The sequence below is a fragment of the Mercenaria mercenaria genome, chromosome 9 (assembly GCF_021730395.1).
Source record: "Mercenaria mercenaria strain notata chromosome 9, MADL_Memer_1, whole genome shotgun sequence".
Lineage (NCBI taxonomy): Eukaryota > Metazoa > Mollusca > Bivalvia > Venerida > Veneridae > Mercenaria > Mercenaria mercenaria.
The window spans coordinates 15,265,841-15,289,296 of NC_069369.1; the positions used below are offsets into that span (position 1 = coordinate 15,265,841).

The 23,456-nt window shown below is 34.0% G+C and overlaps 2 protein-coding genes across 6 annotated transcripts in view; one reads left to right on the top strand and one right to left on the bottom strand.

Moving 5' to 3' along the window:
• Positions 1-14,470, bottom strand: part of LOC123546544 (tetratricopeptide repeat protein 1-like) — a 28,007-nt gene extending 13,537 nt beyond the window's left edge. For 2 of the 3 annotated variants that reach the window (XR_008372337.1, XM_045332909.2), the window contains exons 1-2: positions 14,357-14,470; positions 90-811 (exon numbers count right to left, since the gene is read on the bottom strand). Coding sequence is in view for 2 of the 3 variants with exons in the window: in XM_045332909.2 (XP_045188844.2) it covers positions 90-737 (648 nt within the window). In the remaining variant the exon portion in view is untranslated. Of the gene's footprint in view, positions 1-89; positions 812-10,527; positions 10,586-14,356 lie in introns of those variants that run through there. The other variant, XM_053550877.1, reaches the window with a different exon arrangement.
• Positions 14,471-18,538: 4,068 nt separating this feature from the next.
• Positions 18,539-23,456, top strand: part of LOC123546545 (E3 ubiquitin-protein ligase RMND5A-like) — a 34,351-nt gene continuing 29,433 nt past the window's right edge. For 2 of the 3 annotated variants that reach the window (XM_045332910.2, XM_045332911.2), the window contains exon 1: positions 18,539-18,707. In XM_045332910.2, the coding sequence (XP_045188845.2) occupies positions 18,572-18,707 (136 nt within the window). In that variant the 5' untranslated portion in view covers positions 18,539-18,571. The remainder of the gene's footprint in view (positions 18,708-23,456) is intronic. The other variant, XM_053550878.1, reaches the window with a different exon arrangement.

Consider the following 23,456-nt stretch of genomic DNA (forward strand, 5'->3'; position numbering starts at 1 on the left):
GCAATAAAAAATAAACTAGACTGTTGTTTTGGAACTGACTGAAAGGTGATCCACTACTAAGTCTACTATCAAAATACAAGCAAATATACCTCTTTTTCTTCATCAGTAAGGGCGTTTTCCAGTTCTTGTAAATTTTCTTTATCCACCTGTATTTCTTCCCCCTCCTCTGCTGATTCATACTCTGCATCGGACCCAGAATCTTCGCTTAAGTCAACAAACAAATCCTCATTATCTCCCTTATCATCTGTTTGCTCTATTTCTGCACCAGAACTATGTATGTTACAGCTATCATCATCTGCTGTGATGGGATTATCTCCCTCGCTGTCTTTTGCATTTTCACTTCTTGTTTGACAAACTTCTGTATCTGAACTATGCCCATTTATACAGCTTTCACCATCTTGATGGATTTCAGTTCTTTTCTCAACTGTTACATTACTACTATCACATTTACTATCTTCCACTCCTAAAAATTTGGGGAAATCAGTACATGTGTCAGTCATTTCTTCTGATAAAACTTTGTTTTCATTTTTCAGTGTTACATCAATATTATCATAGTCTTGTTTTTCATCACTATAAACAGGTTTAGTGTCCTCACTTTCTGCATCTTCATTTAGAATGTGAACATCACTATTCAGCCCTGATTCAGTACTTCTATCTGCAGCTCTGCTAACCTTGGCATTTCCACCTTCAGCTTCTCTATTTAACCTGTCTGCAAGACTTTCATTCACTACTTCCATTTTTATTCAGTTTTTAATGTTTAATGTTTCAATCACAGCTTACTCCTGATAGTGAAACCAAGAAGTCAACAAGTCTGAAATACAAAGGAAAATAAATAAAGTTAGCAACATGAAGGACAGCAAAGTAAATCTATCTAAAAGTAATATGCTTTAGGTTTGACAAACCAAGGTAAGTTTAACAAACTGGGTATTGGGTCATCGAAGGAACATTTCTTAATAAAAGTGACCACAGCCTTATATGGTGGCAATGTTTGTTTTTTTTAATCAGAACACTCTTGGTAGTGGACCTGTGCAAGAAATATAGCAGTAAAATTATATTAAAATCAGGTCCGCAGTTTCTGCAAAAAGACTCAATGTTCACAACATACATGTAAATAAAAACATTCTCTGCCCCCTTGTGGCAATGTTTTCCAACAAGGTCGAATAAGCCGATTCGATTCACCTAAGAAACAGGTTGTGTGAAATTATTTTGAAATTAAGTCAATAGCTTGTGACAAATAGAATCTCATGTTTCAACAGTTTACTGAATTTATATGTCAATTGAATCATAGTGTCATCAGCAAAATCTTTACGATATAACATGATTCGACATATTTTTAGGAGGATTATAGTCAGAAAGTACCCAAATCAAAATGTACCCAGAAAGAATCTAAATTTGATAGTACTTTTTTTTTCTTCAAAAATATATATGGCACTGAATGTTGAATGAAATAAATTATTTCCAATTGTCAAATATTTGGTATTTTGTAGAAGGTAACAGCATTTCACGCAAGTCTCAATTTTTTTTCAAGTCATTTAATTCGTATATGTGGGATTCTTATTGCTTAGTTGTGGCTGCCATAACTTAACTGATGCTATTTTTATTATCTAATGGTTGCGTCCATTAAGTTAAGGCATAACCCCATTTGGTAACCCAACCAGTGTCGAACCGCAACATCTTACACCGTCTCTCTTGAGAAACTGATGATGTTACTCAAAGTGAATAGCACATGGTTAGATTTGAAAATCAAGATCAACATTTTGTATATTTTCAAATTTTATTGAATTATAAATATAACCATTTTCAACAAATTTAATGAAAAACATACCTTAGAAGGTTTTATTTCACCGAAAAGATCAATAAATAACGATTCTATAATTATGGCCTATTTGTTTTCAAAACGAAGAGTACCCTAATAAGGTCACAACTGCAATGGCAGCCAAAATATTGCAGACAACGCTACCCATTTGAAACTTGTGTGTATAATTTGTGTTCAGAATTTATTGTGTGGTTTATTTTATGTCAGATCAAAAGAAAAATGGATCAGAAATATTTTAAAGTAAAAGGCGAGTCCATAGAATTTCATCTGAGGAAATTATCTGGGCTTTTTCAGGGGGTTTTGGGAAAAAGGCCCTTGGTCAAATTGGGAATTTTTAACGCAGTAAATTGTCAAAATTGGGAATATGTATCGAAAAAAATCAAATGATTCTTAGAATATAATTATCAAGTTTTACTGGAAGACATTCAAACGAATTACAAATATAAAATGTCCCCTTGAGAAATTTTGAGAATTTGAGAAATTTTGAGAATTTATTTTAGGATTGTTTTCCAATATTGCCTAAAAAATACAGTAAATCTTCATTTGTCATCTTTAAAACTTTTGTTTACAGTTTGTTTTCACCACAATCATAACTGAATTTTCCAAAAAGCAGAGTGGCAAAGTGGATGTATGTTCGAGGGAAAAAAAGCTGGGTCGCGAAAATTCGTGACAAGTGATTTTAATGGTATTAAAAGAACTATCTGTCAACATGTTTTGGGTACTATATTCAATTAATATTGATATTTTCTTGCATTTTGAGAGCTTTTTGCATACAAATCATACATTTATTAAGCAAAATCTTGTATTCATTTTTTGCCGAGGTTGCAGAGTGACGTCATGTTACTAAAAATAGAAAAAGAGTTGGTTTTTCCAACATTTTGTTTGATTTTCTTGGCAAACAAAACTTACTATATATATATGCAAGAATTATCTTTGAATAACAAAAAATAATTGATTTCAGTTAAGAAATCTTTCTTTGGATTGGGAATTTTTTGCTCCAGATTGGGAAAAATGGAGCATATTTGGCATTGGGAATGCCCTTACAGAAGCAAGCCTCTGTGGCGTACATGCTGCGTATTTGCTGTGTATATGCCGCAAACACAGTAGTACGCCAGAGGAGTACATTTTACATACACCGCATGCCGCGTACATGCCGCGTACTATTTCGACGAGTACACAGCATGTACACAGGAGGTCACTAGTACACTTCAAGTACGCAGCACAGACTCTGAAAATTTAAGGAGTACACTGCATGTACGCAGGAGGGACTTGTACAAGAAAATAGTACACTGCATGTACACTGCAGATACTTTGAAATTTGTGCAGTACACTTCATATACGCGGGAAAGACTTGTACAATTTCTTTTGGCATTTATACTTAGTTTTTTTTTTATAAGTTAAAGTCTGAAGTAAACTTCATATACGCATGAGGGACTTGTTCATTTTCTTTTGGTGTTTATACTTTGAATTTTTTTAGGTAAAAGTCTGAAGTACACTTCATGCAGGAAGGATTTGTACATTTTTTTTTTTTTTTTGGAAGCAAGAACTTGATTTCCGAGTAACTTTTATCTTAATAGCATAGAATAGTTCAGATTACCGGTATTCTCAACAATGAAAATTTGCCAAACTATTCGCAATGTTCATTTGTGAAGCTTACATCTTAGTGATTTCTGAGCTGCACCTTGCATGCAGTGTAAAAATATATTTTTTTCATTTTGAATTAATCCTGGAGCTTTCTAACTTGGATAATTGAAAACAAGAAACACGGCAATGCCACGAAACCAGGTTTTCAAAACTTTTCATAAGAATAAACAAGAGTTCCAGAATGTCACAATATACGCCCGTCACAGCAAATTTCTTTACTCTAGCACCTGTATTTGCAGATGTAATTTTAATTTTGTGGTTGTTTAGTAATCATTGTAATTCTTTTGTTTTTCTAAGTCGACATAAAAACTCCTTACCAGGTAGAGATACCTTAAAATACACCTAAAATTAGAAAGTAACAACTATGTTGTACCACAGAAAAGTGGTCTTGGTTTTTCCCTACGGTCAATTATAAAAAAAGTTACAATATAAGTTATTTATAGTAACAAAAATTTTTTTTTAAGTCCACACAGAAATCCTTACCATGTTGAGATTGGTCAAAATACACCTCAAAATTGGATGTAACATGCATGTTGTACTACAGAAAAGTGGTCTCGATTTTTCCCTACGTCTAGTAATGAAAAAGTTACAATATAAGCTATTTATAGTAGCAACAAAGGGAAGTAATTCTAAAGAAGGGAACTGCGCAAGACACTTCGTCTCATGATGGTGTATAATTGTGCCAAGTTACATCAAAATCCCTCTATGCATGAAGAAGATATGCTCTGGACAAAGTTTTCATTCTTGTATCCTTTGACCTCTGTGACCTTGACCTTAGACCTATGGACCTGGTTCTTGCGCATGACACTCCGTCTCATGATGGTGAACAATTGTGCCAACTTTCATCAAAATCCCTCCATGCATGTAGAAGATAATGCTAACCCTAACCCTAACCTAACCCTAACCCTATTTTTAGTAACAATGACCTTGACCTTGATCCCAGAAACCCCAAAATCAATCCCAAGCTACAACTTTATATAAGTTTTCTATACACCAAGTTTCATCATGAAAGCTCATTCCTAAGTTAAGTTATTGACCGGAAACCCTTTTTCTATTTTAAGTAACAGTGACCTTGACCTTGACCCCAGAAACCCCAAAATCAATCCCAGCCTTTGTCTTGATATAAGCTACATACAAACCAGGTTTTATTCAAATATCTTTACTGAAACAAAAGTTATTGACCGGAAACCCTAGATATGATTGATTTCTATCATAAACCCTAAAAATACGATTTATTTAAAAATACGGGTCACATTAGAGAATTTTAGGGCATGGAAATTCATTTACGAATACGCAAATTTCCAGTGCCTTCGCCGATTTTCAAACGTAATGCGCAAAAGTATTTTAATTTCATTTTGGAAATTAATTATTTATGATATATATTTTTGAATTCAGTCATAAACCACTTCAAAAATAGCATATGTTGAAGAAATACGGGAGTATTTCGGTTATGGTAATTTCCCGCGCGGTCGCCGAATTTCAATCTCTTATAAAATCGTTTTTGCATGAACGTATTGTATTTTCCTTTGGTATGTTGATTATTTATGATATATATGATTGAATTATATCAAAAAACCTTCAAAAATACCTTTAATTAAAAAAAATACAGGTGTATTCCGGTTATAGAAAGTGTATTCCGGTGTATTCCGGTTTTTAGGTGGATTCCGGTTTAATGTGTGACCGCATATAAACACCTCTGAGCTGAATTTTGTTAGCTACTTATTGCTTTGATGTAGGGTTCTATTCCTATCTATTAACTTAAGTTACCCCATTGATTAGATGTCATACTGTTTAACTGAAAAATCAAAATTATTATATAACAGACTTAGTAATAACTGGTGGGCCAATGGTCTAGTGGTAACACGCTTGACTGTCAATCCAGAGGTCCAGGGATCGAATCCCCATCCATGCACTGGAAATTTCTAAGATGCTCTTGAGTGTCTCCCATCTAACTAAGAGGCCTGTACTGGTTCTTCCCAGGAAAGACAGTTTCGCTGTATTGGTGCTATACACTTCATGCAGGAAGGATTTGTACATTTTTTTTTTTTTTTTGGAAGCAAGAACTTGATTTCCGAGTAACTTTTATCTTAATAGCATAGAATAGTTCAGATTACCGGTATTCTCAACAATGAAAATTTGCCAAACTATTCGCAATGTTCATTTGTGAAGCTTACATCTTAGTGATTTCTGAGCTGCACCTTGCATGCAGTGTAAAAATATATTTTTTTCATTTTGAATTAATCCTGGAGCTTTCTAACTTGGATAATTGAAAACAAGAAACACGGCAATGCCACGAAACCAGGTTTTCAACACTTTTCATAAGAATAAACAAGAGTTCCAGAATGTCACAATATACGCCCGTCACAGCAAATTTCTTTACTCTAGCACCTGTATTTGCAGATGTAATTTTAATTTTGTGGTTGTTTAGTAATCATTGTAATTCTTTTGTTTTTCTAAGTCGACATAAAAACTCCTTACCAGGTAGAGATACCTTAAAATACACCTAAAATTAGAAAGTAACAACTATGTTGTACCACAGAAAAGTGGTCTTGGTTTTTCCCTACGGTCAATTATAAAAAAAGTTACAATATAAGTTATTTATAGTAACAAAAATTTTTTTTTAAGTCCACACAGAAATCCTTACCATGTTGAGATTGGTCAAAATACACCTCAAAATTGGATGTAACATGCATGTTGTACTACAGAAAAGTGGTCTCGATTTTTCCCTACGTCTAGTAATGAAAAAGTTACAATATAAGCTATTTATAGTAACAACAAAGGGAAGTAATTCTAAAGAAGGGAACTGCGCAAGACACTTCGTCTCATGATGGTGTATAATTGTGCCAAGTTACATCAAAATCCCTCTATGCATGAAGAAGATATGCTCTGGACAAAGTTTTCATTCTTGTATCCTTTGACCTCTGTGACCTTGACCTTAGACCTATGGACCTGGTTCTTGCGCATGAAACTCCGTCTCATGATGGTGAACAATTGTGCCAACTTTCATCAAAATCCCTCCATGCATGTAGAAGATAATGCTAACCCTAACCCTAACCTAACCCTAACCCTATTTTTAGTAACAATGACCTTGACCTTGATCCCAGAAACCCCAAAATCAATCCCAAGCTACAACTTTATATAAGTTTTCTATACACCAAGTTTCATCATGAAAGCTCATTCCTAAGTTAAGTTATTGACCGGAAACCCTTTTTCTATTTTAAGTAACAGTGACCTTGACCTTGACCCCAGAAACCCCAAAATCAATCCCAGCCTTTGTCTTGATATAAGCTACATACAAACCAGGTTTTATTCAAATATCTTTACTGAAACAAAAGTTATTGACCGGAAACCCTTTTTCTTTTTAAAGTAACAGTGACCTTGACCTTGATCCCAGAAACCCTAAAATCAATCCCAGCCTTTGTCTTGATATAAGCTACATACATACCAAGTTTTATTCAAATATCTTTACCGAAACAAAAGTTATTGACCGGAAACACCAGTTTGACGCCGCCGCCGCCACCGCCACCGCCCGCCCGCCCAACCGACATCTACCCCAATCTAATAACTCAGGTTTTCGTTGAAAACCTGGTTAATAAAATCTGGAAAGTAGATCCCTCGGAAGCACCGAAAACAATGCAAACAGTGAAAATTGCAGACTCGGTTTGATTGAGTCTGTTCATGAACAGTAATGGAAAATGCAACACTGCCCACGCCCCCTAGCACCGGCTTAAGCAGTATTCAATCTTCAAATCTAAATGAGTTTAAATCAATGATCCCGAAGGACCAGAAAATAAACAACACTGAGATGAAGTTGGGGCGACTTTTTACGGCCACCACACAGCACTTAACACCCGCTGTTGTGAAGTAAAAGCCTTATTTGAACTTCGTTGCATTACATTTTGTAATACATGAAATAATTACCAAGATAATGCCTCAACAGCGTCCGAATGAGAAGAATTAATAGCTCTCACTGATATTTGAATACTCTTAAGCAAAACACCATTCTATCATGTTTTATAAAGGCTTTAATGCTCATTATGTTAACTCATTAAGGCCTCACCAAATTAAAAAGTTGTTCATCAGATTTGCCGCTCATATATTTTCAGAACGTTTTTGGCTAATTGCGCTCGCCCCGTTGGAAAAAATCAATCCAAAATTTTTTGGTGCGCTACTTTTTACGGACGTAAAAGTGTATAAATGCTTATATAAATCCAGTCCTAGATTGTTCTCAGATGGATTTTAATCAAAATAAATACATACTACGCACACATCGTCTATAATAAATCATAACGCTTATATTTAGTTGCATTAAAGTTGTTTCCCCTTGATGCAGTTACGCCATTTTCTTCAAATGTTTACCAAATTACATGCTACAAAAATTGATTTATTTCATTGAAAAGTGGATGAAGAAAAGCATACTAATTTATTTGATAACATCAATCTACATTATTTTGGTAAGGGTAAATACTTATTGATGCATGTCACTTATCTTTTTTCTGTTTTTTTTTCTGTCCAAATGATCAGCATTTGCATACGAAAGTTGGTGGGGTAAGGAATTTACATTATCACAGCAGTTTCGCCACAAGAGTACATAGCATGTATGCAGCAGGAGTACACAGCATGTACGCCGCAGGACTCGGGCCAGGAGTACACAGCATGTACGCCGCAGGAGTACACAGCATGTACGCCACAGGGGTAGTACACCGCAGGCTCATTTGCATGTGAAAAGTGTATGTGCCGCGTACATGCTGCGTACTATTTCCCGCATACTAATTTCCTCCAGCGTACATCCTGTGTACTATGTAGTCCACAGCATGTACGCAGCAATTAGTATGCGGCAGAGCTCATTTGCATGTCAAAAGTGTACTACAAACGTACTATCTGTGTATGTGCGGTGTATATCCTGTGTACTATTTAAAGCCCTTGATTTCAGTACACATCATGAACGCATCATATACGCAGTATGTACACAGCAAGAGTACGCAGCAGGCCTTTTTCTTCTGTAAGGGTGGGGCTGAATATCGGCCCCGTGAAACGGGCTGAAAAAGCCCTGATTATTGACAGATTTCTGGCACGATTTCTGATTAGGTTTCGATACAGTGACCAGAAAGTACAAAGAACAGAATAAAAAAATCTTAAATAATGAAAAAGCGGCAGCAATTTAAATAAATGGAGTAAAACGATTTTTGGCAAACAGATTTCTGTTAGCGTACGTGACCTCGTGAACGTAAATAGAAATGTGGTTTTAAATAAAGCAATACGATGTCATTGCGGATTTAAATGCATCTTTGTACATGTATGTTTTTGTAAATTAATTATTTATTTTAGATATGATTGATTTCTATCATAAACCCTAAAAATACGATTTATTTAAAAATACGGGTCACATTAGAGAATTTTAGGGCATGGAAATTCACTTACGAATACGCAAATTTCCAGTGCCTTCGCCGATTTTCAAACGTAATGCGCAAAGTATTTTAATTTCATTTTGGAAATTAATTATTTATGATATATATTTTTGAATTCAGTCATAAACCACTTCAAAAATAGCATATGTTGAAGAAATACGGGAGTATTTCGGTTATGGTAATTTCCCGCGCGGTCGCCGAATTTCAATCTCTTATAAAATCGTTTTTGCATGAACGTATTGTATTTTCCTTTGGTATGTTGATTATTTATGATATATATGATTGAATTATATCAAAAAACCTTCAAAAATACCTTTAATTAAAAAAAATACAGGTGTATTCCGGTTATAGAAAGTGTATTCCGGTGTATTCCGGTTTTTAGGTGGATTCCGGTTTAATGTGTGACCGCATATAAACACCTCTGAGCTGAATTTTGTTAGCTACTTATTGCTTTGATGTAGGGTTCTATTCCTATCTATTAACTTAAGTTACCCCATTGATTAGATGTCATACTGTTTAACTGAAAAATCAAAATTATTATATAACAGACTTAGTAATAACTGGTGGGCCAATGGTCTAGTGGTAACACGCTTGACTGTCAATCCAGAGGTCCGGGGATCGAATCCCCGTCCATGCACTGGAAATTTCTAAGATGCTCTTGAGTGTCTCCCATCTAACTAAGAGGCCTGTACTGGTTCTTCCCAGGAAAGACAGTTTCGCCTGTATTGGTGCTATACACTGGACACGTTAAAGAACCAGACTGTCTATTTGCAAAGAGCTAGGCTAAGTTAGCCGGACAGGCCTGTATCTAAAATGATTTCTCTCTATCTGTTCTGGGGGCATTATGTCACTCTGTCCCTCTGGTCAGATCACTCTGTGTCTGTACTAGTAGAGGATGAATTTCGCACCCTGTGCGGCTGTGTTTGCTATATGTAAAGCGCCTTTGAAAGTGTTTATTATGAAACAGGCACTATATAAATCTGGTATAATAATAATATAAATAAAAAACGGGATACATTGTTTGGATACACTTTACATTATATTTTAATGTATTTTGGATACATTTTGGCTTTACCATGTGGGTACATTTTGGTTTGGGTACGTTCTGACTAGTCCAAATAATTTAACGTCAGAACTGATTCTGAGATATTTTCATGATAGGGCAGAATCCCTCTCTGTATCACAAAAACCAGTAAAAACCTTTTCTGTGGTGAAAATATACCTTGATAAAAACACGATCAGGCAAAATACTTATATATATGATGAAATTGTAAAACAAAATAAAACTGAATCATTTTATTGTTTAAACGTAACAGTAAAACATGTTAATAAAGTGTAAACACTATATGTTTCATTTTTGCTACCTTGCTGTATTTACATGTTCGCCATTACACTCAGTACAGCTGACAGTGCTGTTGATCGTTATCGATCACATGACAAATATGTGTAAACTTTAGGATGCCTTGTTTAAAACAGTGACAAACTTGTGTTTTGCTATTTATTCACATAAACATCAATTGAATGGAAGACAATGTGGCCATTTATGTACCAGTCCATTTATGTACCAGGTCTTTTATGTACCACTTTGACACCTAATGTACCACCTATAATATAGTAATTACATCTCATAGTGTAGCACTGACAATCGGCGATAATTACCTGTGAAAATATCTTTGATTTAATCAGCTCATGTCCATAGAAATTGTTCACAACATTTCTAAAGAAAAGATTGAGTTAAATTAAAGTTGTTCTCACAGGATAAGATTGCATACATAGTTGCTAGTATTAGAAATAAATATACACTTAGGCCATACCAGATTGATTAATAGTTCTTCGGAAAATTTTCAAAAAAAATAGGAGCGGGCGAGCGAAATTTTTATTTTTTTTTTTTTTTCAGAGGCGGGTAGATTTTACATGGAGCGAGCGGGCGTTTTTTATTTTTTTTCCCAGCTTGAACCCTTGAGGAGGCGGTTATGATTATATATAAAGTTAACATTTCTTTAGAAATAACACAGAAATCAAACATTTACAGTGTGGGTAACACAGTATATAGCTTTTCTATATGTTTTAAAGCCTACATGAATGATTTTGCAAATAAATTCATGCCAAACTCACTGAATCACTTTATTTTTTTATTTTGTAATTTTAATTACTAAGGAATGGGTGTCTTATTTTTAATTTTGATTTTTCTACATTAATCTGAAGACGTGCCTTTTTAATGGCACAGGATGAGGAATATTTAAGACAAAAACAGGCACATGATTGTGGGGAATAACATTTCTTCTGAATCACAGTTAGACGGCTTTGACACATGAACAAATTTGTGCCCTAGTGGAACTCCAACCCATAGAGGTGAGGGGAAGTAATAAACCACTTGACCAGTGAGACCAAACGGAGTTGGGCATACAGATGCTTCGACATTGCTCGAACCCCTTTTGGAATAATTTCTTAACAGATCTTGATCAGGCTAGCTTAAGCTTTTGTGGTAGAGATTCACTTCAGGCAAAAATAATAACAGATGGACAAAGAATGATCCCAATATGGCCACCCTTAAAAGTGTGTTTGTTGTGCTTTGACTGAACTAGAATTTAGAGTTGGGAAGTCTGTTTTTTTCAGTTTCTTTCGTTCAATCAATTTACAGCCAATTTTAAATATATCCTGGCGTCATGTGAAACAAACAGGCAAAACTGGGGTTACAAATTATTTTCATATCAACACTACTTATTTGAAAAGCTAAAAAATTTTTTAAATTGACTAAATGCGTTTTTGATAGAATATCTGACTGCTGTACTAAAGAAGTTACGTTCAAAAAGATTTGGGCCGAGACAATGTGATAGGTCGGTCAGGATCTGTGAACAAATATTTTTTTAAGTAGTAGTTGGCCTCAGCTTTGGGCTCTAGATCTAACATGCTGAATTAAACACTGATAACAAATGGTTTGAAAACTTTATATCTGAACAATATTTCCAAATATTTTTAACTGCATCCCCGTGCACGTCTTACAAGTCGGGCTTCATTCTTTTCACTGTATTGAACAAAAGTAGAATGTGCCTATTTCATTAGCTACCGGCACATCGAAGGCCATGTGTGGCACTAGCACAGACACTCCAGATTTAAAACAAATGATGAACAACACCATAATTCCTGACTTTTTGAGTTTGGATCATAAGCTACATGTATTACGGACGCATGAAATCCGATCAATATCACTTTGACGCATTAAAACAGCGATAAAACCTGTTTTGCCGTTATTATTCCGGACCGCGTGATCGAAAAAAAATTTCGGAGATTTTTATGTACGTGCGGGCTGGTAATTTTTATTTTTTTTTCTCGGGAATGAAATTATTGATGTGGTAGTTCCGACGAACGACATATCAATTTGGCATGGCCTTAACAATAATTTTGGGATTGGTTTTCAAATTAAAAGTTTATGTTCCATCATATGGATTTAAACACGGAATAATTAAGAAATAATAAATCTGTTCCTATATTTTATCAGTTAATAAAATATGGGCAGGAGTTTGGATGCGTAATAATTAAATCACGAGTGCGTAGCACGAGTGATTTAATTATTCGCATCCAAACGACTGCCCATGTTTTATTAATTGATAAAATTATTGGAACATATTTATTATTTCGATTCTAACAACGCAAATAATTCGCATTTTACAGTACTACATTTTCAGCGTAATACGTCATTCGGGTCATATGCTGTTACAATTTCCCCCCTATGGTTAGAGAGTGTTGCAAAGCCAATGGAACGTATAGATATTTGTTTCTTTTTTATCAGAATTTTGAGAAGTATTCATAAATTAGTAATCTAACATCTCGCAAACTAATTATGAACATAATCATCAAGTTAGGCGAGTTAACCCTGTGTTACGAGTGACGAGCTTAAATTTTAATTTTTATATGATGTCACATCATTATGACGTCATACTTTTATGTCATACATTTATGACGTCACCGCTGAATCATAATTAAGCTAAGTGAATTCGCTCGTAGAGATAAGAACGTGTTTTATGGACCTACATATAAGTCATTATGAATTTTTATTATATTTATGTTTTTGAAATGCTGTTTTCAACCGTTTGGCCCTGAAATAATTCGTATGTAATGGAACTGAAGTAGAATCTCTTAGGGGGGTGAAATGTAACAGCCAACCATATTTTATCGTAGATTCATGTATAGGCGATTTCGCTATATGTTTATATAGCAATTGCTGCGGATCGTGTTAGAATGAAAAATAAAAATCTCTGTGATTATCTTTAAAAATAAAATACAACTACTTATTTGAATTTATCACTGCTTGCAATTATTTATACAAAAAATGTAATAATGAAAAACGTCTCCAAAAAAAATTGAATTTTATCACTGCTTGCCAATAAACTGATCTGGATTAACCTTTATCATGCTGGACACAACTGATTCTGCCTTTGCAACCAGTGTAGATGATAGATCATGATCAGCCTGCACATCCATGAATAGGGGTGGGTATTGCCACGAAAATTGGTATTGCGATATATTGCAATATTGTATGTGGATATTGCAATATACTGTGATATATTGTACCAGTTATTTAATGAACAAAAACATGACGAATCATACTGTTTTTTTTTCAAATTTATTCAATTAAAAATAAGTAAAATGACTAGTATCAACAACACGAGTGTTTGCTCGACCTTCTCATTAAATAAAAATACCAGTAAACAAAAAAATAAAAAGTTTTGACTAGATTATGGGGAGTATTACTGAATATTCAAAAGCGAAAGCAGACTGCGTCAAAATATTATTTGATTTATTGTGCGGCACTACATTCGGTTTACGGATACAATCATATTACACAGGTTGCTCAATTCACCGATTATAAACGAGGAAAGTGGTATAGCTGTTGTATAAATAATAAATTCTAGTTGACAGAAAAATTACTAATGAGTCGCTGACAAATACGAAATGATATTTATCTAAATTTTCTTATTGGTTTTATTATGTGGAATTGGGTCCGTAAAATAGCTGTAAACCAGTCAGCTACCTGCACCGGAAATGAAAGGAGAAAAATGAAAACAAAGTTGAATCGTGCTGGCTGCTAGAAAAGGATTTTTTTGTGAATCTTCTTGGTTTACTTTAGTGTTACTTAATGTTATAAAATAACCGGTATTCGAAAATCATATCGCAATATCGTATCGTCGGGAAAAAACATCGCAATAACCGGTCTACCGCGGTATATCGCCCACCTTTATCCATGAAGTCTGATAAGATCTGCACTGTTCGCCATTCAGTCTGTAACTTTTTGATAAACACCCCTTTTAACAGTTAATGGTACTGTTCAAACTGAAAGATGAACAAATTCATTCTAGAAATTTAGCACGGTAAGACCTGCACCATTTTTAGGATTGGCCAGCTTAAAAATTCAGATCACTATAAAATTGAAATGCAAAAATGGATTTCTAAACGAAAAGTTGCTAACACGGCGGCTAAAGAAAATTACCTTCATGTTTCAGTACAAATAAATTATTTCTATTTTTCCTTTCGTTGCTACAAATGGTGATTTTTTAAAAAAGGGAAATAACCTTGTTAATTCTGGCTACCGCACTATTCCCGTACCATACACGTTATATTTCGTACACATCCTGGGTATCCGCTATAAAGGTAAAGGTAAAATTAACATAAGCTCTGTAGAGATTTTGAGCGGCCCTATTTTAAGAACAGTTAAAAACCAATTATACCTTACCCCCAGCAATTTGCTGGTTCCCATTTACAGCTGGGTCGACTGAGGCAATCGTGATAAAGTGCCTTGGACACACCGCTGTGGGAGTAGCCTGGGTTAGAACCAGGGGCCTTCACCTCCTCAGGAAAGCGTCTCGACCACTGCGTCCACCAGTTAATCTATTAGCTATACTTTTGTACTTTTGGCGGGAAAACTGCACGTGTAAGTAACTGACGCACTCGAGCAACCTAGTTTTATCTAAGCAGAAATGTTCAAGGTTCTAACGTAATAAGGTACATTAAAGAAGTATAAAGTATTTTTAGCTCTTTGGGTACATGTATAATTATATAGCTCTGAAACATAATACATTTGTATTACACTTTAAGGAGTGTTGTGCGGAATGTGCGCTGGAAGGCTTTTAGACTGTGACATGCTTGCTACCAAAAAGGAAATTTGAGTAAATATTGATGGAGATGGGTTTCCTAGATATTGAAAGCTTCTTGATCCCCAGGATAACTGTGACAACGAAAAACAGCAACCACCAATTGACGTTCAATATTCGTATATAAATATAGAATCTACTTCTTTGTAGTGCTCGCTGACTTGTCACGGTCGGTAACAAAAAATAATGAGATTTGTCTCTGAGAAAAGAAAAAATCATGAATGAAAGATGGCTTCCGATACAAAGAAAATAACTTGATCTACACGTGACTGTTTCCTGTTACTTATCAAATACCTATAGATTTTAAATTAAAAATCAAAAGCTGTTTGTCTATCATATATTGCTTAGTACCATTTAGCCTAAAAAGGAACTTTGATGATGAGTATAGTTTTATTATCTAGACAAAGGTTTAAAAGAATATCTTATCGTATTCTGTTGTAAAATACATTACTTACTATAGAATTGATACGTTACAATAAATACTAGTAATAGATACGTTACCAACAGTGGCATTCGTATAGTACTTTAATCTAATTGCAAATCATGGTAATCATGCTCGAATATTGAAATATATGCATAACATAATGGCATAGGGTAATAAATATTTTTTTTTATCTTACACAAACATGTAGAAAATACACTTACCATGCTATCCAGATCCATATCAGTTCAAATCTCCTAATTTTAGTAAAATAATCATTAAAATGAATTTCGAAACAAAATGTAGCATCCCTCTCATACTGTGATACAACAATAATCATACAAAGTCATTAAGGCTCGTGAAAAAGTCATTCAAAGAATCAATCAATAAAAATGGGTAACAGATCTATCTATACGTATCTATTTAGCATAAAAAAAAAACAAAAAAAAAACAATAATTTCAAGACCAGTTATTATTGTTACATTTATATAAAAAAAGAAACGTTCAGTCAAATAGAAAATATATATATATGCGTGAATTAACTAATGAGTTTGTGATGGTAAATGATATTCGGGTGGAAGGAGTGAAATGTCTCTCAACTCAATTTTGAAAGAAATAGAAAAACTAGTAGGTAAGCACACCTTTGTTTGTCATACATAAGGGGAAACTGACATTATACCAATACAAATGTATGCATATGAGTGAGGGACAAGGCAAAATCGTACGAAGCACATTAGGAAGATGCTATTTGCTCAAATGTATCAAGCACATATTTTTTCTAATCCGCTGATTCTACTCGCTGTACGATGGTGTGACATATATAAATGGTTCAACATAATTTGTTACAGTTGTAGTAGCAGATACACACGTGGGACTGGTTTTTCACTAACTTAGTTTGCATGTTTAGTGGGGAATCAATTCTAACGAATATCAGGGCCCCCGTGCAAGTCAGTCCTATGTTGTGCACATCTTTTAAGATAAGATAAGATAATCTTTATTTAACGTTGGTTTTAACAAACATTTCAACACTAGCTAATACAAGCTATTTTCCGACAAAACAAGACTATCATTTAACATACAAACAAACAATCTATATAAGGAGAGATTATAACACGGTCCGATTTATTTTCCCTATATAACGATCGCAAACGATATAATCCTTGATAACATGTAAGAATCGAAAAGGAACTAAAGAATCTACACTTCCAGCTTTAACAACATTTTCAGTTGTTTTACAACACAGAAAAACACTGACAGTGGTGTCAAATTGGGAAATCAAGGGACCTTTTGAACACTCCTTGTTAAAAGCTGACCAGTTTCGTGACAACATGTTGAATCTATCGCTTACATTTGACTTTTATCCACTTTTGACACAGTGTTCAAAGTTCATTTAGTTTGTATTATTATGGTCTTCAGTGCATTTGAATATTTGTTACAGCAAGTGGACAGAATAGGGGAGGTATGTTCAGATCGCAATAACTTTGTCATTTGATGAAATCAACTGCAGCATGCCGATGATTTATATGTATCATCCTAATTAAAAACATTGAGATTGTGTTAAAACAGAGTTTCTGTTTATTTAATTAGATCACTGTTTCCTCTACAAAAATATCTACCATGTTTGTCCCGTCGAACTAACTGTCGGGATGAAACAGATTTGCATGTGGTAAAAGTTTATACATTACCCGAAGGTACAGTCGCCTGGATAGGGATAGAGTGCGAAATGGACTCCATTTCGCAAAATGGACTTTACGTCTACGAAATGGACTTTTATTTTCTTAATTGTGACTTTAATGAAAAAGTTATATGTATTTTCTTCCATATATATGATTGATAATAGGTAAAGCTAAATATGATCACTTTGAAAAATTCATTATTTTTAATTTTTAAAAAAAAATATTGCAAATTTATTAAGACCGCGTCCTCCGAAATGGACATTTTCGTGCAAAAATTCTACAAAATGGACTTTTATTTCTTAATTATGGGTTTAATTTTGATGAAATATACATTTTTTATAAAACGGTATGATAGATTAGAGGTAAAACTAAATGTTGATCACTTTTGATAATATATTTTTCTAATTTTTAACCAAAATATTACAATTTATTAAGACCACGTCGTCCGAAATGGACATTTTCGTGCCAAAATTCAACGAAATGGACTTTTATTTTCTTAATTATGGGTTTAATTTTGATGATTTTTGTATTTTCATAAGAAGATATGATAGGTTAAAGGTAATACTAAATATTGGTCACCTTTTATAAATTATTTTTGTAACTTATAACCAAAATATTACAAGTTAGTAAGGCCACGTCCTCTGAAATGGACATTTTCGCGCCAAACTTCTACTAAATGGACTTTTATTCTCTTAACTGTGGGTTTAATTTTGATGAAATTTGTATTTTCATAAGAAGATATGATAGGTTAAAGTATTGGTCACTTTTGAAAATTTTTTTTTTTTTAATTTATAACTAAAATATTATAATTTATTAAGACCGCCTCGATCCTACGAAATGGACTTTTATTTTCTCAAATGGAACTTTAATGAAAAAATTATATGTATTTTCGTAAATAGATATTATAGATAAGAGGTAAAATAAATATTTGTCACCTTGGATAAATTATTTTTCCAAGTTATAATCAAAATATTACAATTTATTCAGACTGCGTCCTCTGAAACGGACTTTTTTCGCGCCAAAGTTATACAAAATGGACTTGTATTTTCTTAATTGCGGGTCTAAATTTGTTGAAGTTTGTATTTTCATAAACAGATATGATATATTAGAAGTAATATTAAATGTTTGTCACTTTTGATAATATTTGTTTCTAATCTATAACCAAAATATTTCAATGTATTAAAACAGCGCTCTCCGAAATGGACATTTTCGTGCCAACCTTCACCCAGCCAATTTACCATACAAAATAATCATCATGTAGGTGAAACTATCCTCTATCAGAATCATTTAAGAAAATACATATATATTTGAAATTTAAGGCGTATTTTAAATAATAAAAGTCCATTTCGTAGACGTAAAGTCCATTTCGCGAAATGGAGTCCATTTCGCACTCTATCCCTACCGCAGTCGCCTCCCTTGGAATTAAACGACAACAACAACAACAACACAACAAAAAGATGGATTCGTGTTTAACGGTTGAGAGAGAAATTGACAAAGTTTTGACTAAATTTGGCGGTCTTAACGATCACTCTGTAGACACTTTAGAAGATTTCATCAACTCCATTGAAAATCTACGTAAGGAGTTGGCTGCGGGTGGGTAAAAAATTTTATTCCAGTGTAACAGAATCTGTGACAGATGTTTTTTTTGTTTATTTTTTGCTCAGGGACATTTCTACCTAAATATTGTTGTTTCGAGTACATACATTTAGATATAGACCTAGTACAGTGCATTAGGGTGTAGCGGATTTTAGGGTATAGAGGATAAGTTGATAAATTTTGCATTTAGACCTGAATTATTTATAAATTGGCAGTGGGTAGGGTTACGGTAGTTCTATAAGTAAACGCCAGACTTCAATATTTTACGATTTTGACATTTCACATAGTCCGACGTTTTATCGAAAGTATGAATTTCCCGGTAGAGCTTTCCGCAAAAGTTCTTGCGGAAGGTTTTACAAGTTCACGGTAGAAGTGACTTGAAAGTGATAGCTAAATACCAGCAACGGACAAAGAAACTTAATTTACACATCAATTGAACATACTGTCTTACTGAAGATATTGAAGATCAGTCCGCACTTTGACAATGAAATTTACATCCATTCACTTTCACAACACAACACGAACTGTCAAATCTTCTTTATTATAAAGATTAATTTTTGATGAAAAAATATTCTCACGGTCGGATTTGAAAAAAAAATGCGGCCCATTACTAACGTATTGTCTATGTAGTATGCATATGTTTATAATCGATGGGTGTAATCAGCATGTATTGGTTGTAATTTTAATAAAAGTTACTTAAATTAGTTGTAAAGTCCTATCAAAGCAGCTTAAAAGGCTAGTCCGCATGCGTTCGGCGGTACCCATGCGTTAAATAATGGCTGCAGATTTTTTACAAGTGTCGTAGGCTAAACGTATTTGTTTTCGTCTAAACATGTATAATTGATTCTATATATTTATCCGGTGTTGTATTGTTCATGATATTTCAATAAATTACGCTAGAAGTTTCTGTGAAATACGTTGGGGAAGTGATTGGTGGTGCAGTTTTAGTTACGGTAAACCAGTGTTTCACGTATTTGAGAGTTTTCCTACATTACACTTCAATAAAATAAAGTCGTAATCTGTGCTATGCGAATGGCTGACATTCGATTAAACTTGACACAGGGACATGTTGAATGTCCAGATATTAAAAGGCGACCTGTGCAAGTTTAATGTTATTGAACTAGGGTTACAGTACCGTAATCCTAGCCTCCGATTCTAGGATTAAGGAAGTTCCTTATTTCTAGACAACCCTATGAGAATAGGCTAGGATTACGGAAGTATTTAAAAGGAATCATATATATGTTAGGACATGCATAAATGATGTTGTTAACTTAATTGTTTCACTTAAAATAGCGATTTTTCATGTCTGTCGTATTATGGGTTAGTAAAAGAAGAAAGAGAAAACAAAACAAAATAGAGAAAAACAATTAAAAATGAAAGAAAAAAATTGCATAATCATGACTATGAAATAATAACATACTCTAAATAAAAACAAAATTACAACAATATTTAAAAAAAAAAAAACGATTATTTTTTATGGAAATTGAAAAGTAAAAGAAATGGGCCAATTGAACTATCACTCCTCGTGATGTGGCCCGGATATAGCTGGACAATTATGTAAACATTGAAACATTACTATTTTCATTAAGAATATTTTAACTTTTATCATTCATCAACAGCGCATAAATAACTGTCCACCTATATTTTACTAACCCAAAATGGCAGATTGATAACACGAAATAATATGGCAGACATGAAAAATCGCTATTTTAAGTGAAACAATTAAGTTAACAACATCATTTATGCATGTCCTAACATATATATTTGATTCCTCTTAAATACTTCCGTGATCCTAGCCTATTCTTATAGGGTTGTCTAGAAATACGGAACTTCCGTAATCCTAGAATCAGAGGCTAGGATTACGGTATCGTAACCCTAGCCACTGCCTTATAAATTTTCATATCATAAAATTTCTTTTACTGGGTGCAGGTCAAAAGTTTTAAACATACCCAAACCAAAATATACCCACATGGTAAAGTCATAATGTACCCAATGTATTTTTAAAATGTATTTTTGGGTACATTTTGGTTTGGGTATGTTTTGACTATGGAAGTGTCTAGGGGTACGGATCCGTACATCTAGACAAGCCTGTAAGGGGTTTTCTAGGGGTACGGACGTCCGATTTTCTAGTAATTAAGGGTCATTTACATTTCAAATCTTGTTGAAAATGAAATAACAAATAAGAATTCATCAGAATTCACCTTAAACTTGGATCTAAATGGTTTACTAATAACAACGTTAACCCGATTTGTTACATTTTCTTTCTGAACGTAAATAACCAAGGAACACTGAATAAATCATGATGATTCGAACTGGCAGAAAAAAGATATAAAGATTAAACAAAAAAAAAAAGTTAAATATTTTGGGGAAAAATATATTTTTAATGATAATTAACCCTTAGGCTATTAATGTTTTCCACACATTTGGTAGCCGTTACGAGATATAAGGGACGTTTTTACAAACAGTTTCTTTTACTTAATGTCGGTTAATTGATTATTAAACAATCAGGTCCGTGCCGATCATCATTATATCTTGTTAAATAACAAAATAAATAGGTGCATATTATTATGCTTAATTTATTTTTTTCTGCTGAATTTCAAATACAATTCATTAAAGGGTTACAAGCACTCATTTATCTGTTATCATCAGTTTATTTTACAACAAACTTATCGGCACGGAACAGTGCATTCATTTGGAGTTCCTCGGTTATTTAGGTTTTGAAAGAGAAGGTAAACAATCGGGTGAACTCTGGTATCTGTAAACCATTTAGATTCAAGTTTTAAGTGAACACTGGTTAAGTCTTATTTTTATTTCATTTTCCACAAAATTTAAGATATGTATAACCCTACATATCTAGAAAAAGGAGGTCCGTACCTCTAGAAAACCCCTAACAGGCTTGTCTAGAGGTACGATTCCGTACCTCTAGAATCAGATTCTAGAGGTACGGATCCGTACCCCAAGACACTTCCTTTGACTATAATCCCTTTTACTGGCAATAAGTGGCATGCAGACTGACATTCTGAGCTGGGGTTCCATTTTGATAAAAATATTAAGATGATAGCATAATAATATAATGTTATAATGATAAAACCAAAAATCTGCACAAACTTGGTGTATCCCTAGGTATCCCATGTACTGTAACCAGGATACAAAAAACGAAAGGTGTGGAAAGTGTTGTGTTTTTGGGCCATCAGGGCCCTCTCTACATTTTGGGGGATTGGGGCCGGGGCCTTTGGAGGGGGGAATTTCGCGTCGTTTTCAAGGGAGGGGGGAATTCACTCTGGAGATATGACATCTGATCATAACCCCTTAAATTAAGGTCAGTTGAGTATTACAGATATCAAACTAATGTGAATATATCTGAAGTATTGTACAGAACATAATCTATTAAAAACAGGCAACTTTTATTTTCTTTTATTAAATCAGTTATGTGATATCCAAGCGAGGTTCACATGTCGTCATTATCGGTAGCACTAGCAGTATCCACGGACATTGTCTCAGCAGCAGCCGGAGCAGGGTCCAAATTTTGAACGGTCCTTTTTCAAAATACAAGAGTCCTGCCCCAACACATCAATACAATTGACTATATTTTCTTATAAAGTAATACTAAGTAATTAATAGCTACTAAAACCAAGAACATGTTACATCATAATAACATAATAATAATTTCTGTTTCAGGTCATATAATCTGATATTGTAAATAAATTTTTATCAAAATTCATTTTAATCTGATGAGGTTTTTCTTCCATATTTTTTTTTTGTTAGCAGAAAAGTGCTAAAACACTGTAAAAATGTATCCAAAAAAGTACTATCCGGATACTGGTACACTTTTGGAATGTCCTCTGAAATGTTGTTTTTGCCAGTAAACTTGGTCCACTAAGGTAAACCAGAGATAGTTCCTCAAATAATGATGCTACTTTTCATTAAAAATTGCACTGAAAGTCAAGTTTTTTTAGTGAATTTTGGAAAAATTGCATATGTCATCGGGTGTAATTAGAATCGTGAACGGACATTCTAAACTTATTTTTACTTTCCAAATCCATTTAAATTTGTGGATTTTCTGGTTGATATTAAGGTACAATCATTAAACAATGAGCTAATTTAAAGTTTGCATGAAGAAATCTCGGTAATCAGCTGGTCGCTTAATTACGATAATTTAATAATTGGCGCCTTTTTTGACAGTATGCAGGCTCAATACGGGTACCGCTTTATCAATTAATGTTAACACTTCATTGATTCTCATTACCTATGTTCACTCGCCGTGACGTAACTTGCTGATAAAGAAAAATCAGCGTGGCATGTCCACATGATAAAGAGCGGGAATTTAGCAGAAGATCAAAGGCAGGAGGGCATGACCGCGTGTGTTTATTTTGAATACACGTGTTTATCGTGGATATAGTTTTACTGTAGAAAATGACTGATAAGAGGAAGGAGTAAAACTTTATCAGGCTCATTAGTTACGAGACGCTCCTAAGACTATCGGGTATCGATTTTTTTCTTGATTTTTTTTCTTTCGAGGGGGAATTTTTCTATACTTCGGGGGAAAAAAGCATACTATTTCGAGGGGGGAACGGGGCCGAATTTCGGCCCCAAAAATCGGCAAACGAGGGCCCTGGCCATATATGTCCATTTGACAAGTTTGACCCAGGACCTGGGAGATTGTCAAAAGACGCTCAAAGGACCCGGCATGATACTTGCCTGTGCATCACTCGGGACCCGGGGGCATTTTCCTAAATGATAATCCTT